Here is a 16,811-nt window from a genome sequence, read left to right as displayed (position 1 = left end):
CACACACATGGTTTTCTACACCAAAATTCATCTATTTATTCTTCTTCTCCAGATTTTGGCGCGGTCTACCTTTCACATTTTTCATCCGATTCAAATCATTTCAACTTCAAACTGTTCAGCCTATTAGGGAATCGCGAGCCTTCCCTTGACAAATTCCAAAAATTCCCAGATTTCCCAGAATTCCAGGTTTTACGGAATATTTTTCCCATTCAAAATGAATTGGCCATTTTTCAAACTTCCACATTTTTCAACCGACTCAAGCCATTCTACTTATAACATATTCCACCATCCTGGACATTTAAAATGTCATTTTTCCAAGTTCAAAAAAATTTCCAGGAATTCCCGTTTTTCCAAACACATTTTTCACCCTTTTTTCTGTCGACTACTCCTTCCACATTTTTCAACTCACTTCAACCGGTCCACCGTCAAATCATTCCTCTTAATCAGGACAAAAAATGAAGTTATTTTTTGACCTGTAAAAATTCCTGGTTTTCCCGAAATTCCAGAATTCCATAATACCATTTCTCAATTAATGATGTTACTACTTCAACATTTCTTGCATGATTTAAACAATTCCAACACCAACTAATTCATCTCATTAGGGACATTCATGCTCCTAATCATTTAAAAAAAAATTATATATATATATTTTCCCAAAATTCCCAAATTCCCAGGAAATTCCCATTGAAATGAATGGGACATTTTCCCAAGTTGCACAATTCCCACATTTTTCAACCTATTCCAACATCAACACATTCCACACATTCCTGGACATTCAAACTATAATTTTTCCAAGTTCAAAAAAATTCCAGGAATTCCCGTTTTGTCAAACGCATTTTTCACCCTTTTTTCTCTCGACTACTCCTTTCACATTTTTCAACCCACTTCTATCGTCCCACCATCAAATAATTCCACTTAATCAGGACAAAAACTAAGTTGTTTTTTGACCTGGAAAAATTCTGGGCTTTCCCGAAATTCCGTAATACCATTTCTCAATTAAAAATGTTACTACTTCCACATTTCGTGCATGACTTAAACAATTCCAACACCAACCAATTCATCTCACTAGGGACATTCATGCTCCTAATAATTTTTTTTTTTAAACCCACCTTTCCCCAAATTCCCAAATTTCCAGGAAATTCCCTTTGAAATGAATGGGACATTTTTCCAAGTTGCACAATTCCCACATGTTTCAACCTATTCAAACCATCCCAACATCAACACATTCCACACATTCCTGGATATTCAAAATATCATTTTTCCAAGTTAAAAAAAAATCCAGGAATTCCCGTTTTTTTAAAACGCATTTTTCACCCTTTTTTCTGTCGACTACTCCGTCCACATTTTTCAACCCACTTCAACCGTTCCACCGTCAAAACATTCCTCTTAAACAGGACAAAAAACAAAGTTGTTTTTTGACCTGGAAAAATTCCTGGTTTTCCCGAAATTCTGTAATACCATTTCTCAATTAAAAATGTTACTACTTCAACATTTCTTGCACAATTTAAACAATTACAACACCAACCAATTAATCTCATTAGGGACATTCATGCTCCTAATCATAAAAAAAAACAAAAAACACTTTTCCCGAAATTCCCAAATTTCTAGGAAATTCCCATTGAAATGAATAGGACATTTTTTCCAGTTGCACAATTCCCACATTTTTCAAACTATGCAAACCATTCCAAAATCAACACATTCCTGGACATTCAAACTAATACTGTTACGTGTGTACAGGGGAAGAAGACGGCACAGACAGCAGGTTTAACTCTATATTTATTATTTAACACTATATATATACACAAGGGAATGGAGTGTGACTAATCCAGAATATTGGTGGTGTGCGACTATATGTGGAAATTAACTGTAGTGTGTTACCAGTAGTGTTGAGCGAGAGGCGGAAGTCCAAAGAGGGGCAAGGCTGGCTCGGAGGCCCGTGTCCAGGCGGGAGGTCGAGATCCAAAAGGGGCAGCCAGAGACCCAGAGGGGAACACAGGGAGACGAGACACACTTCTAGTAATGCGGGGAAAGGAGGTAGGCTGCTGGAAGATGACAAGGGGGACACAAGACCAATCAACACGCAGGGGGAGAAACAGAGAAAGAGTATGCATATAGCTTGTAGAATATTGGCTTACTGTACAGGAACAGGTAGCTACGTTCTGGCCCAGTATAGCAGGTTGCGCTGGCTTATGATGGCAGGTCTTCTCATTAGCGACAGGTGCAATGATTGCTGGCGATTGACTGCAGCTGCTTGCTGCAGCCGCACTGGCGCGCTCTTGGAGGTGCGCCCAACGCACGTGGCCGTGACAAACACTTTCCCAAGTTGCAAACCAAATTCCGATTTTCCAGGAAATTCAAACTCTTCAACATTCAAACCATTCCAACATTCAAAGTATTCTTACATTCATACTACATTCTATCAGCATTTCAGTTCAACTTCAGCAATTCCTTGAGGAATGGCCTCATCTAGGTTTTCAAAAGCTCGAAATGCATTGCCAGAGACATTTTACATTTTCTTGAGTCAAAAATAATATTAAAAACAATGATAGATTAAATCCGTAATCTGTTGATCAGCCTTAAAAAAATCATTGTTATTACCAGGGAGATCGACGTCTCCCTCTGGCAGTAATTCAGGTGTCCATGCAGGCCCCGCCCCTCGCCTACGTCATCATGATAGGCGAATCCCACCCCGCCCCCTTCTTTCCTCTCACGGAGCTGCTTTTCTCGGTATGACTTTTTCCCAGTCCGGTGACCCAACACAACTCGGCGGTCATGGCCAGTAGTCTGACCCACCACGGCTCCCCGAACCTCGGCTACACGCCCAACAACGTGGTCCCGGTGCCCATCATCACGCAGACGGACTCAAGGGACAAATGGAGCAAAAAGATGGACTTTCTCCTGTCTGTTGTGGGCTTCGCTGTGGACCTTGGAAATGTTTGGAGATTTCCGTACATATGTTACCAAAATGGTGGCGGTAAGATGGCTTTTATATAAGTTTTCTTTTCTAAACATATACGTCGTTTTAGGAAGTCTTCAGAGAGGTGAAACCAGCCCTAAAGTGCTGTCTATGGTGCTGAAATTTGCCTGTAAAAAAGTATTTATTTACTCTACCTTTCCCAGGAAATTGGATTTAAACACACTTTAAGTTAATTGTTAATGCAATGTTGGTGATAATACATTATCCATTTACTTTAAATCTGATTGGCATCAAAAAATACAAAAAGTAATCAAGTAAAATACTCAAAATTATTTGTAAAAAAAAATTAATATTTAATAGATAGTAGCAAATATGTGCAATCAACATGTCTCATATTTTTATTTTAATTCCCCTAACTGCCACCTTAAGCATAAACAGCGCTTGTGATGCAATTAACAGAAGCAAAATCTAAGTTTGAAGGCAAAAAAAAAGAAGACAAATTCATGTTTTAATTTTAAATTCATGCTTTATGAACTGAACACTTTCAGTTCAGTTCAGTTTCAGTTTATTTCAAACATGCATACGATGCAATGTAATTCATCACATATTTCCAGTTGTTCCATTACAGCACGTCCGAAAAGGAGTAGGAAGAAGCTGAGCTTATTTAATCCAACCCCTTTTCATGCCATAGTAATTTTATCCAATTTCCTTGTTCTCTGTAACATAACAGTGAACAAATAAATAATAAATAAATAATATACCATAGTAAGCAAACAAATATTAAATACATAAATAATCTTTGTCTCAATTAAAAAAAAATTTCAAAACGGGTTCAAGATGTTCATTATAATTCTTGTTCTGTGTACTTTGTGAACACTTGTAGTTTGAACAGTCTCCTAAACTGAATCATATTGGTGTTTTGTTTGATTTATTTGGTTAATCCATTCCATAATTTAATTCCACATACAGATATGCTAAAGGTTTTAAGTGTTGTACGAGCATACAAATGTTTTAAATTAGATTTTCCTCTAAGGTTATATTTCTCCTCTTTTGTTGAGAAGAATTGTTGTACATTTTTGGGTAGCAGGTTATAGTTTGCTGTGTGCATAATTTTAGCTGTTTGCAACTTTGCCTGCCGTGTAACAAACTCAGTGTTTACCCTTAATACACAATCTTGTGGTAATGCTCATCTCAACACATGTGTGCAGGAGCTTTCCTCATTCCATATATTCTGATGGCCATCTTTGGAGGAGTGCCGCTCTTTTACATGGAGCTAGCACTGGGACAGTTTCACAGAACCGGCGCCATATCCATATGGAAACACATCTGCCCCATTTTCAAAGGTAAGCCACAGAGTTTAAAAATACATTGGCACACCTATGTGACATAAAGACATTTAATATTACAAAGGTGTCAAATTAATTTTCATTGAGGGCCACATCACAGTTTTGGCTGCCCTCAAATGGCCACACAATTGTAACAGTCTATATATATTAATATAAATGTATAATCACCTTTTTATATTATTATACAATTGCCTATATGCATGTGATTTTTTTTTAACCTACAATTTGATGGATAACTTATTTTTAAATCACAAGTCAAGCAGATATTTACACAAATAATTAAAAAAAATATACATGACGACATATTATTTGTTAAATTATTAGATAATATAACATTTTAAAATATATTTGCATGCAGTATATGCATTTATTTTCTGTCAAAATGGAAAGAACAAATATATTTAGTAGGAAAGATCAAGTACTTTATTGATGCACATTATTTCTAGGCTTTTGCGGGCCATATACAATGATGTGGCGTGCCAGATCCGGCCCCCGGGGCTTGAGTTTGATACCGGTAATAAAATAACTATATCAGTACATTTTCCTTTATATGAACTTTGACCCTCTCGTGTCTAATTAAGCAGCTGATGATGCAATTCTACACAACTTAAAACTACAGTAATAAACATATTTTAAAATATTTAGTTGTTATTAGCATGTCTGCCTTGGAACATCTCTGTGTATCACTGTTTGCATGTTCTCCCCATCCTTGCATCAGTACTCCGGCTTCCTACCAAAGTCCAAAAACATGCATGTTAATTTAATTGGACACTTTAAAGCAGGGTCATTCAGCTCCCAACCCCCCTAGCTGCCAGTCCACTGAGTTCAGTTCAAAACTTTGGAGACAAACATTTTTGCAGCAAATTCCTAAAAACACTAGCGTGCTTCTGTTGTATATGGAACTTGGACCACTTTAAACACATTGGCAGATCCTTGCATTGCCATTTTAACCCTGCTAGCAAACAGAACACTGGGGTTAAAACTTGTGATTTACATTACTGAGGCGTTCCTCAAAGCACCCCTTTAAGTACTCTCATTTTTGTCAGTTACACATATTTGTAATGTGATTGTCCCTAGAGTGTGAATGTTGTTTGTCTATCTGTGGCAGCAACTTGTCCAGGATGTACCCCGCCTTCCGCCCGAGTGCAGCTGGGATAGGCTCCAGCACTCCCGCGACCCCGAGAGGGACGAGCGGTAGAAAATTAATGAATGGATGGATGGATTTACAGTATATAGCTAAAGTGTTGCTGTAGCTTTTTGTCTTTAGATGCAGTCAGTAGTTGTTTGTTCAACTTCTTTAGTTATAAGTGTGTTGTTCCTCAAGGTTCCATTTTAGGTCTTCTATTTTTCATAATTTTGTCTTTTCAATTGGTGGCTCGTGAGTTCAGTTAAAAAAACTTAAGAGAGATTTACATTTTTGCAGCAGATTCTTAAAAAACACTGAAATTGCTGTCATAAAAATGATCTACGACAATTTTTGCAGAAGGTCTTTAAAAACAGCAATAGTCTGACAAACTAAATCAATCAAAATCAAATGTCTGCTGTTCTCAGGGATATACAAAGTAGGGCTAATGATAAGGAGTCCTGCCTGCATTTCTGGAAATGTGGCCCCCAAAACAATTTGGCATATCTCTGCTTTAATGGTCTGTAGATGTGAATAGTTGTTTGTTTATATGTGCTGTGTGGTATACTAGTGACCAGTCTAGGGTGTTCCCTTAAGTCAGCTGCGATAGGCTCCAATTGACCTATTGCTTGTATTCTGACACGTGACTTCTTCCCGCAAGTGAAATAAAGCGATGGTCAACCAAGCCAAGATGGCTGTTGTGCAGCAAGCAGCTCGCAAACTGTTACGCAAAAGGCCTAGATCTTCCTGCAAAAATCTGATATTAGCAAAAAAAAATCAAACTATGCAATCGAATAGATCCCTATACTTTATCAAAAAAAGATTTGTCAAGTGAATCCAAAGATTATCCGTCGGTGGAGTTCCCAGACATATTGAACTATCTTGTGCTCCGACGTCATTACACACGACAAAACAGATGAGAATTTGGAGAAGCATTGAGGCCTACAACTTCTTTGTGTGTGGCTGGGACAAGGAAAATGGTATCAAGACTTTCCTGGATAAATATGCATTGTTTTTTCCTTGGGTAAGGTTACAATTTACAATGTAAACAACTAGCACCCGGCAGCTTGACACGCGTGACTGCTTATCCATTTAACAAACTAGCAATTACTAAATCATCACCGTATTGGATTTTTGTCTCGTTATCATATGTACTCTGACACATTTATGTACAAAATAATCAAGAGGGTAGATGGAGAGGTACCTTTCTTGACAAAAGATCTATGACTATGACTTTCTAGTTTCTTTTTTGTTAGAGATGTTATTACAAATAATATCAAGATTATACTTCAATGGGAAATACTAAACAAGTTAAAGGGGACCTGCTCTTTTTTGGAATATTGCCTATCGTTCACAATCATTACGAGAGACAAGAAGATAAAAGGTTTTAGTTTTTTTCGTTTTCTAACATATAGAAATTGGCTCGTTCTAGGTGGCTAGCGATGCATCTATTGGGAGCAATCAATTCTACCTCTAAATCACTTTAAAAATGCATTAAAAAAACGTAAACAATACTTCATTTACGTTCTTTAACCTGTGTAATAACCAAACTGTAGCGACATTGTTATTGTAAGAGCGAAAACTGAGGAACTCTTTTTCTATCGTAGTAACACATCTGCGTGTTTCTGTATTAGCCGTAAAAGTTGGCTATGGCAAAAGATAAGCTAGCTTCTACAACAACACGAAAGGCATTTGAGTTTGTAATGCACAACACTGCAATCAACACCAATCTGTACCGACTGAAAAACATGAACAACCATCTTACAGTATCTGTAAAGTATTAGCCCACATTTCATGTTTTGTTTGTACACAGCTGAGCTAGCCAGATAGCATATGTACTGTAGTTGTACTGACACGCATGGCGCGCTGCGTGTATCATAATCGATCATAAAGTGACTCACTCGATGGACAGTTGTTCGTCTGGTCCAGCTGCCGGGGACGTTTCCTATTGATTTTGGGTAAGCAATCCATTTATGTTAATATATCTTGGCTCCAAGTTCCATATTTATAGCATCAAAATTGCTTTCATCCCCCTCTCCCGGCTTTCGTCTGTCTGCCCCTCTTCCTTTGTACTCGCTTCTATTCCGGAAGTAGGAACACACATGTTGCCAGTAGAGATGTCCGATAATATCGGACTGCCGATATTATCGGCCGATAAATGCTTTAAAAGGTAATATCGGAAATTATCGGTATAGGTTTCAAAAAGTAAAATGTATGACTTTTTGAAACGCCGCTGTACGGAGTGGTACACGGACGTAGGGAGAAGTACAGAGCAGTTGCGTCTCCCAGTCATACTTGCCAACCCTCCCGATTTTCCCGGGAGACTCCCCAATTTCAGTGCCCCTCCCGAAAATCTCCCGGGGCAACCATTCTCCCGAATTTCTCCCGATTTCCACCCAGACAGCAATATTGGGGCCGTGCCGTAAAGGCACTGCATTTGCGTGCCGGCCCAATCACACAATACGGCTTTTCACACACACAAGTGAATCCATGCATACTTGGTCAACGGCCATACAGGTCACACTGAGGGTGGCCAAATAAATAACTTTAACACTGTTACAAATATGCGCCACACTGTGAACCCACACCAAACAAGAATGACAAACACATTTCGTGAGAACATCCGCACCGTAACACCACATAAACACAACAGAACAAATACCCAGAACCCCTTGCAGCACTAACTCTTACGGGACGCTACAATATACACACCCCGCTACCCCCTACCCCACCCCCCCACCTCAACCCCGCCCCCCCAATTCCGCCCACCTCAACCTCCATGTCCCAAATTCCAAGCTGCTGTTTTGAGGCATGTTAAAAAAAAATAATGCACCTTGTGACTTTAATAACAAATATGGCAGTGCTATGTTGGCATTTTTTTCCATAACTTGAGTTGACTTATTTTGGAAAACCTTGTTACATTGTTTAATGCATCCAGCGGGGCATCACAACAAAATTAGGCATAATAATGTGTTCATTCCACAACTGTATATATCGAAATCGGTTGATATCGGAATCGGTAATTAAGAGTTGGACAATATCGGAATATCGGATATCGGCAAAAAAGCCATTATCGGACATCTCTAGTTGCCAGAAGTCAGACGTGCGCTGCTATGGAAACAGAAATTAATGCGCATAAAAATTATATCCCAGAAATTATTAAAATGATCAAAATACAGTAAATATTGAACATATTACATAGTGTTATGAAGGTGTCTGTTACTATATTATATACAGACTTGTAGTTTGTATATAAAACGTTGCTGGGGGTTTTTAAAGTTATTTTAGAAGGCTTTGATGGCTACAACGTTTTTATCATCTTTAAAATTGTAAAAACAAAGACATGCGTGTTCTTGTCTCTTATAATGATTGTGAACGATAAGCAAAATTCCGCAAAAAGTGCAGTTCCCCTTTAAGTATATTAAAAATATATCAAGCAAACCTTTAACGGAATGGTCACTGCAAACTTGTGCGTTCTGTGACCCTGCTCCCTTGTACTGGAGTGTGTGCCACTTTTGTTGTCGTCTTTCGGAAAATCTTGCACTCTTCTGCCGTTCTTGATTACCTATCGGGAAAAGTCTGAAGAAACGTTTATCCTTTTCGCAATTTGAACGGTTTGTATAGCCAAAAACAACGCAAGCATTTTTCTTCGAGAATGGCTAAATGGCGCCTCCTACCCATTGAGAACAGACGCTTCTTGACCATTACTGAACAAATCCAAGCAATAACCCTAATGAGGACATGCAATATTGAAAATGGATGACCGCTTTGATACAGTATGGGTTCTTATTTGATTATGCTGATAGGTATAGTGTCACTAATACAGTTCATTTGCTGATGGTTTATTGTTTTTTTAGGAATAGGTTATGCCATTTGCGTCATCGCCTTGTACGTGTCCTTCTATTACAACACCATCATCGCCTGGGCCCTCTTCTACTTCTACTCCTCCTTCTCCACCATCTTGCCATGGACAAACTGCGACAACGCGTGGAACACTGCCAACTGCACCAACTACTTTGGCATTGACAACGTCACATGGACAGATTCCTCCAGATCTCCAGCAGAGGAATTTTACACGTAAGTGCATGTAAGTGCGGGTGTAAGAGGCAGCTTATTCGCTATAAAATTTTTGCTTCGAGTTGAGGTTTGTGTGTTGAACGCATCGTAATGGCGGGATGCGTTTTATCCCGATAGGAGGAACGTCCTCGAGATCCACAAGTCGTCAGGCCTAACAAACGTGGGAGGTGTTCGCTGGCAGCTGATGCTTTGCCTTTTTCTCATTTTTACCATTGTTTACTTCAGCCTCTGGAAGGGGGTGAAGACTTCTGGGAAGGTGACACGTCAACATACACTTTTTCCGCTCAGAGAACACAGGATGATTATGTCCTTCTTTTGCATCCAGGTTGTATGGGTAACCGCCACTCTGCCCTACATCGTTCTTTTCATTCTGTTGATCCGTGGTGCCACTCTGCCAGGAGCTTGGAGAGGAGTGGAGTTTTACCTCAAACCCCAATGGGACAAGCTACTGGAGACCAGTGTGAGTAGACTGGCTCTTCCAATAATACAATGCAAGAAGTTATTAAACATGAGAGTTTTTCACATAGTTAAAATAATGACTGCCTTCCTGGAGCCTGACTTACTAAAGCACAGGTGTCAAACTCAAGGCCTCTGGGCCACATCTGGCCCGCCACATGATTTAAAGTGGCCCGCCGCTGCATTTTAATGTGTCCGCTGCATCAATTTATTCGGCCCGTTGCATCGTTTAAAGGCCTACTGAAACGCACTACTACCGACCACGCAGTCTGATAGTTTATATATCAATGATGAAATCTTAACATTGCAACACATGCCAATACGGCCGGGTAAACTTATAAAGTGCAATTTTAAATATCCCGGGAAACTTCCGGTTGAAAACGTCTATGTATGATGACGTTTGCGTGTGACGTCAATGGTTGAAGCGGAAGTATTCGGACACATTGTATCTCAATACAAACAGCTCTGTTTTCATCGCAAAATCCCACAGTATTCTGGACATCTGTGTTGGTGAATCTTTTGCAATTTGTTTAATGAACAATGAAGACAGCAAAGAAGAAAGCTGTAGGTGGGGTCGGTGTATTAGCGGCTGGCTGCAGCAACACAACCAGGAGGACTTTGAGTCGGATAGCAGACGCGCTATCCGCCGCTAGCCGCCGCTAGCCGCCGACCGCATCGATGATCGGGTGAAGTCCTTCGTCGCGCCGTCGATCGCTGGAACGCAGGTGAGCACGGGTGTTGATGAGCAGATGAGGGCTGGCATAGGTGGAGCGCTAATGTTTTTATCATAGCTCTGACGAGGTCCCGTAGCTAAATTAGCTTCAATGGCGTCGTTAGCAACAGCATTGCTAGGCTTTGCCAGGCGGCACAGCATTAACCGTGTGGTTACAGGTCCAGTGTTTGGTTCGATGTCTCCAGATAGTAGTATTGTTGATCTTCTGTCTATCCTTCCAGTCAGGGGCTTATTTCTTTTGTTTCTATCTACATTTAAGCACGATGCTATCACGTTAGCTCCGTAGCTAAAGTGCTTCACCGATGTATTGTCGTGGAGATAAAAGTCACTGTGAATGTCCATTTCGCGTTCTCGACTCTCATTTTCAAGAGGATATAGTATCCGAGGTGGTTTAAAATACAAATCCGTGATCCACAATAGAAAAAGGAGAAAGTGTGAAATCCAATGAGCGCTTTTACCTAAGTTACGGTCAGAGCGAAAAAAGATACGTCCTGCACTGCACTCTAGTCCTTTACTCTCACGTTGCTCATCCACGAATCGTTTATCCTCGCTCAAATTAATGGGGTAATCGTCGCTTTCTCGGTCCGAATCGCTCTCGCTGCTGGTGTAAACAATGGGGAAATGTGAGGAGCCCTTCAACCTGCGACGTCACGCTACTTCCGGTACAGGCAAGGCTTTTTTTATCAGCGACCAAAAGTTGCGAACTTTATCGTCGATGTTCTCTACTAAATCCTTTCAGCAAAAATATGGCAATATCGCAAAATGATCAAGTATGACACATAGAATGGATCTGCTATCCCCGTTTAAATAAAACAATTTCATTTCAGTAGGCCTTAAAGGTACTGTTTGCAACTTCCTCACGGTAACGTTTTTCAATACAAAAAAATAGTGCCGTGCCAGCAACTTGAGGGTTTTCAGGTTCGATCCCCGCTTACGTCACCCTAGTCACTGCCGTTGTGTCCTTGGGCAAGACACTTCAGCCACCTGTTTGAGTGTAGCTTAAAGACATAGATAATTAATTTCACTATGTAAAGCACATTGAGTCTCTAGAGAAAACCAATATATAAATCTAATTCACTTCACACTTCACCACTGGCTAGCTTATGTTACCTTAGTGGTTTAACAGAACACATTTGTTTGACAATTGTCTATATTTTTCACACTTGCAAGTTTATGTAAATATTTTTTTTTACCAGCCCGAATAAAATGATTGGTGTCTACGGCGGTCACTCACCCGGTCTCATCAACACGTACGCGCAGAGGCCGTGTGCACACATACAAAAGCAGTCCAAGAGAGGCAACGAACAATTAGCAGTAATGTTGTTATGATAGAATATACATTCAATGACAGCTAAAGCTAGCTATCTAAATTGCTATTATTAGCTAACAACACCCAAAGCTCGCGCGTGCATGTGTTTCGTACGTACCTAGTTATGTCATTACATAGGCGAAGACGTGAGAGGGCGGGAAATACTGTGTAAAATACATTGTAAAGTGGCGCCCTGTTGCAAACAGACACTTTAATGTGGCTTGTCACATCATTTTATGTGGCCTGCCGCATAATTTTATGCGGCATGCATCATTGAATGTGATATGCCGCATGAATTTATGTGGCCCACCATGTCATTTAACGTGGCCTGCAAAAAAAGGCAGGAATTGATAAAGAACTTTCTGACGAAATGCATGTAATATTCTTTCAATTTTGACAAAATATGGTACTGCATTCAATTGTATACGTTGTTCACTTTAATATTATCTGATCCTGCAACAAGCAAAGCAAGTTATCTATCGATCTATTAGTAAAAATATTTAGTACCGTATTTTTCGGATTATAAATCACTCCGGAGTATACGTAGCACCGGCCGAAAATGCATAATAAAGAAGGAAAAAAACATATATACGTCGCACTCGAGTATAAGTCGCATTTTTGGGGGAAATTTATTTGATAAAATCCAACACCAACAATAGACATTTGAAAGGCAATTTAAAATAAATAAAGAATAGTGAACAACAGGCTGAATAACTGTACGTTATATGACGCATAAATAACCAACTGAGAACGTGCCTGGTATGTTAACGTAACATATTATGGTAAGAGTCATTCAAATAACTATAACATATAGAACATGCTATATGTTTACCAAACAATCTGTCACTCCTGAACGCTAAATCCGATGAAATCTTCTTCCTTGTTGTCGCTCCTGGTATGAGCCGCTAGCGTCCTTTCTTTCTGCTGCTCGATCGCCATTTTCTGCTGCATATTTCACTACGTCCAGCTTCTAATCTGCAGTATATGATTTCCTTTTCGGTGCCATTTTTGTTCAGCCCTTGTCAGTTTTTATAAGTTACCGCCAATGTAGAAATGATCCATTTTAATAGCTATGGCAGTAGCATATAGCATATAGCAGTTAGCATCCCATGACCCACAATGCACTTCTGCCATGACCCTCCCCCGACAAATTCTTATTGGTTGACGTGTGTGTGACGATTGCTGACATTTTGCTTCGTCTCTTCCGTGAATTAGATAAATAATATTATTTGATATTTTACGGTAACGTGTTAATAATTTCACACATAAGTCGCTCCGGAGTATATGTCGCACCCACGGCCAAACTATGAAAAAAACTGTGATTTATAATCCGAAAAATACGGTAATCAAAAAGTGTTACCTATGCAAATTGTGTAAGAAGGCTATTATACATGTATATTCAATTAGATTCAGTTACATGTGGCCCTCTAAGGGGCAGCCATAGTGCCATGTGGCCCTTAAAAAAACGAGTGACACACCTGTAGTAAAGGTTTGCGTGTACTAAAATACGCAAACTTTATAGTGCACGCAAAGCTGATCTACTGAGCTCGTGCACTGAGGATTGCGTCTTTTAAAAGAGCAAAATAGAGAGTGCAATTAATTTAGCATGTCTGTCTTTATGTATATGCAGAATATATGCTAACTATTAGAACACCCTCAATATTGTGAGGAGGAGATGGAAATATATTCATGTTGCGCTCGCAATGTGATACATCAAGACTAAAACCGTTTTGCATCTTTATTGAGCGCATTTAAATTGTGCAAACTGGCACAGTTACGCACAAATGGCCGTGAGAAAGAAGGCCATCACACTGCAAAAACAGACAATGGACAGAGAGTCTTGTGTCCTGCGTCTGCGCGTCAACATACTTGGACTGTCAGAAATGAAAAAATAGTAGACATATTGTCCATTCAGCAATATCATTTTAGAATTTTATAGCTGCTGTATGAGTTCAATTGATTCATTTTGGTTTTATGCTGGTGTTTTGCAACATGCCTTTTCATGCATTCTTGCATGCTTTTCTGGATAATCCCGGACGCACCAACACAACACCAGAGCATCTTTGGCGTGCTAAAATTATGTTTTATTGTCTGGATCGCATTTCCACAGTTTATCACCCAGAAAAGGAGGTTCTTAGTAGATCAGGCCTCTGTGTTGTAAAGACTGCAAGACCTTGTGTTAAAAAGATAATAATGTAAAATACTAAGCATTGTTGTTGTTTACATTTTGAGGATCATACACATTCCTGGCTTTTTTGTTTTGTAAACACAATCTTTTGCACCCTTCTTCTAACGGGTCCTATAACTTATATCATATTCTACAGCACCCATAATATTAGGGAAAACATTGGAAAAAATAGGAATCTTTATCTTTATACAAAGATATAAACTGTACAGAACTTTAATGGTATGTTTATTGTAACTGAGTGGGACAGAATGTAAACCCCCCCCCCCAAAAAAAACCATCCAAAAATAAATAAAGTTTATAGATTAATTTGTATTTCTCCTTAGTTATAATCCCCAAATGCTTCAAACCAGATCACTACAGATGAGTGGGATAGGATAGGATAGGATAGGATAGGATAGGATAGGATAGGATAGGATAGGATAGGATAGGATAGGATAGACTGTTTTGGACAGTGATAAATCCGATGCATGTTATGCTACTGTATATCGCTGTGTTTTACCTTTTTTTTTTCCAACCAAAAATGCCTTTTTCTGGTTAAAAGTACTTGGCTGAAAAATATATTTTACAGGTGCTACTTTGCTGAAAGAAGATGAGAATCAATGGTGTAGAGCAGGAGCATGTGTGTAATGATCTAAAAGTAATAATACAATGAAATACAAATACAAACATAATCAAAGTATAATCATAATAATTAAAAATATGAATTAAATGTTATTAAAAACAATAACAAACATGTTACCATTTACCCTGACTGGGATGGGAACCTTGGTCTACTTATTCAGAGTGCATTTGCCAATACTTCACCATTAATAAACATCTATCTATCTATCGATCTGTTTACCATAAAACTGTAATGTTTCATTATTTTGGGTGATATTTGGCGAGTGAAATGAAATGTTTGGCTATTGAGAACCGCTGGTGTAGAGAACCGGACAGGCTTAATATGCATAAATTGTATATAGAAATAATACCATGGTATTATTATTTTAAAGAAATGTCATAGTTTTTTGTTTTGCTTTGGTCATTTACTTTTACTTCTTTTTTGTTTTAGATATAAATGTGTGCTTTATAGCAGAACACATAAATGGGTATGAATAATTTTGGATTTAGGTATATTAATGTACGGTAGTCTTTTTTCATCTGACAAATGTGATCCCCTTAAGTAACTGACAGTAAAGAGCTCTTACAGTAAAAAGCTCTTATCCTTCTCTATCTTTGGCTCGGTGAGGCGGTTTGCAAAAAAAACAAAAAAATACAACGTTGTAAGCGCATTGGTTGGAGGCGAATATGGATGAGATGAAATGAGATGCATATTTAAACTACAGAGTGGGATAATAAGATGCATAATTGGTTTAGATTTTCTGCCCATTAACAAAGGCCTCCCTTTACTCACTCAAAACGCCGCCCTCTCCTTTTAACATGCTCCTCTTCAGATCTCCCTGTGTACAGCTGGGTGGCAACAAGGCAGCTACAATATGAAGCTGACATAACAACGCTCCACAGCCTCCTCAAATCTCACACATAACCATGATGAGTTATTGGGAATTTGACTTCATTGATTTTGTTATATTATAGTTGAAAATGCAGATAGACGACAGATATTCATGGCTTACTCTCCATTATTGTTTTAAGGTGTGGGTGGATGCTGCTTCTCAGATCTTCTTCTCCCTTGGTCCCGGCTTCGGAGTACTCCTGGCACTCTCCAGCTATAACCCTTTTACTAACAACTGCTATCGGTAAGAACTAAATTGTTATGGTGGTCAAATTTTCAGAAAGGTAAGGACGGGCGACTATTACCGTATTTTCCAGTCCATAGGGCACACCGGATTATAAGGCACACTGCAGATGAATGGTCTATTTTTGATCTTTTTTCATATATTAGGCGCACCGGATTATAGGGCGCATTGAAGGAGTCATACTATCATTATTTTTTTCTAAATGTAAAACACTTCCTTGTGGTCAACATAACATGTAATGGTGGTTCTTTGGTCAAAATGTTGCATAGATTATGTTTTACAGATCATCTTCAAGCCGCTTTCTGACAGTTGCTTCCGGATGCGCCGTTTTGTGGGCGGTCTTATTTACGTGGCTCACTTTCGGCAGCGTCTTCTCCCAGTCATCTTTGTTGTAGCAGTGTAGCGTGCAAGGACGTGAGTGGAAGAAGTGTCAAAAGATGGAGCTAACTGTTTTAATGACATTCAGACTTTACTTCAATCAACAACGGAGCAGCATCTCCTCATCCGGAAACAACCACACCGGAAATGTGTCCTGTGAAAAAACGTCTAAACTAAAGTTCCTTGGGTGAATAATGTAAACTCACTATACCGGTATGTTTTAGTGCTTTCATGGCGAGTTTACTGACAGATATAATTAAGAACTTTTCACAACTTTATATTAGAAATGGCAACAGCGGAGGATGAATGTCCTATAACAAGACGATAGAGAAAAAAAAGAAGCTTAGCAACTTCGGTGTCGCCATGGACTACAAAGGCAGACACGCACAATTTTTCAGGATTTACGCAGATCCCAAATACAGATCAGCAGGTAACAGAAGGTAGGAAAAGTTGCTTTTGCATAATATTGCGAAACAAAATGCCAGATGATATGTCTTACCTTATCATCGGCGGTCACTCGAACGAGTATGACGATCCTCCTGGTAGAG

General features: G+C 39.2%; 1 protein-coding gene across 2 annotated transcripts in view; it reads left to right on the top strand.

The window, feature by feature from the left end:
* Positions 1-2,723: 2,723 nt before the first annotated feature.
* Positions 2,724-16,811, top strand: part of slc6a4b (solute carrier family 6 member 4b) — a 35,732-nt gene continuing 21,644 nt past the window's right edge. Inside the window, exons 1-6 of one of the 2 annotated variants that reach the window (XM_062049631.1) lie at positions 2,724-2,974; positions 4,126-4,260; positions 9,244-9,463; positions 9,581-9,719; positions 9,789-9,923; positions 15,782-15,885. In XM_062049631.1, coding sequence (XP_061905615.1) covers positions 2,773-2,974; positions 4,126-4,260; positions 9,244-9,463; positions 9,581-9,719; positions 9,789-9,923; positions 15,782-15,885 — 935 coding nt within the window. In that variant the 5' untranslated portion in view covers positions 2,724-2,772. Of the gene's footprint in view, positions 2,975-4,125; positions 4,261-9,243; positions 9,474-9,580; positions 9,720-9,788; positions 9,924-15,781; positions 15,886-16,811 lie in introns of those variants that run through there. The other variant, XM_062049632.1, reaches the window with a different exon arrangement.

Source organism: Entelurus aequoreus, linkage group LG06, assembly GCF_033978785.1.
Source record: "Entelurus aequoreus isolate RoL-2023_Sb linkage group LG06, RoL_Eaeq_v1.1, whole genome shotgun sequence".
Taxonomy (NCBI): Eukaryota; Metazoa; Chordata; class Actinopteri; order Syngnathiformes; family Syngnathidae; genus Entelurus; species Entelurus aequoreus.
The sequence above is the reverse complement of the archived record's forward strand: the minus strand, read 5'-3'. Positions and strand labels throughout refer to the sequence as shown.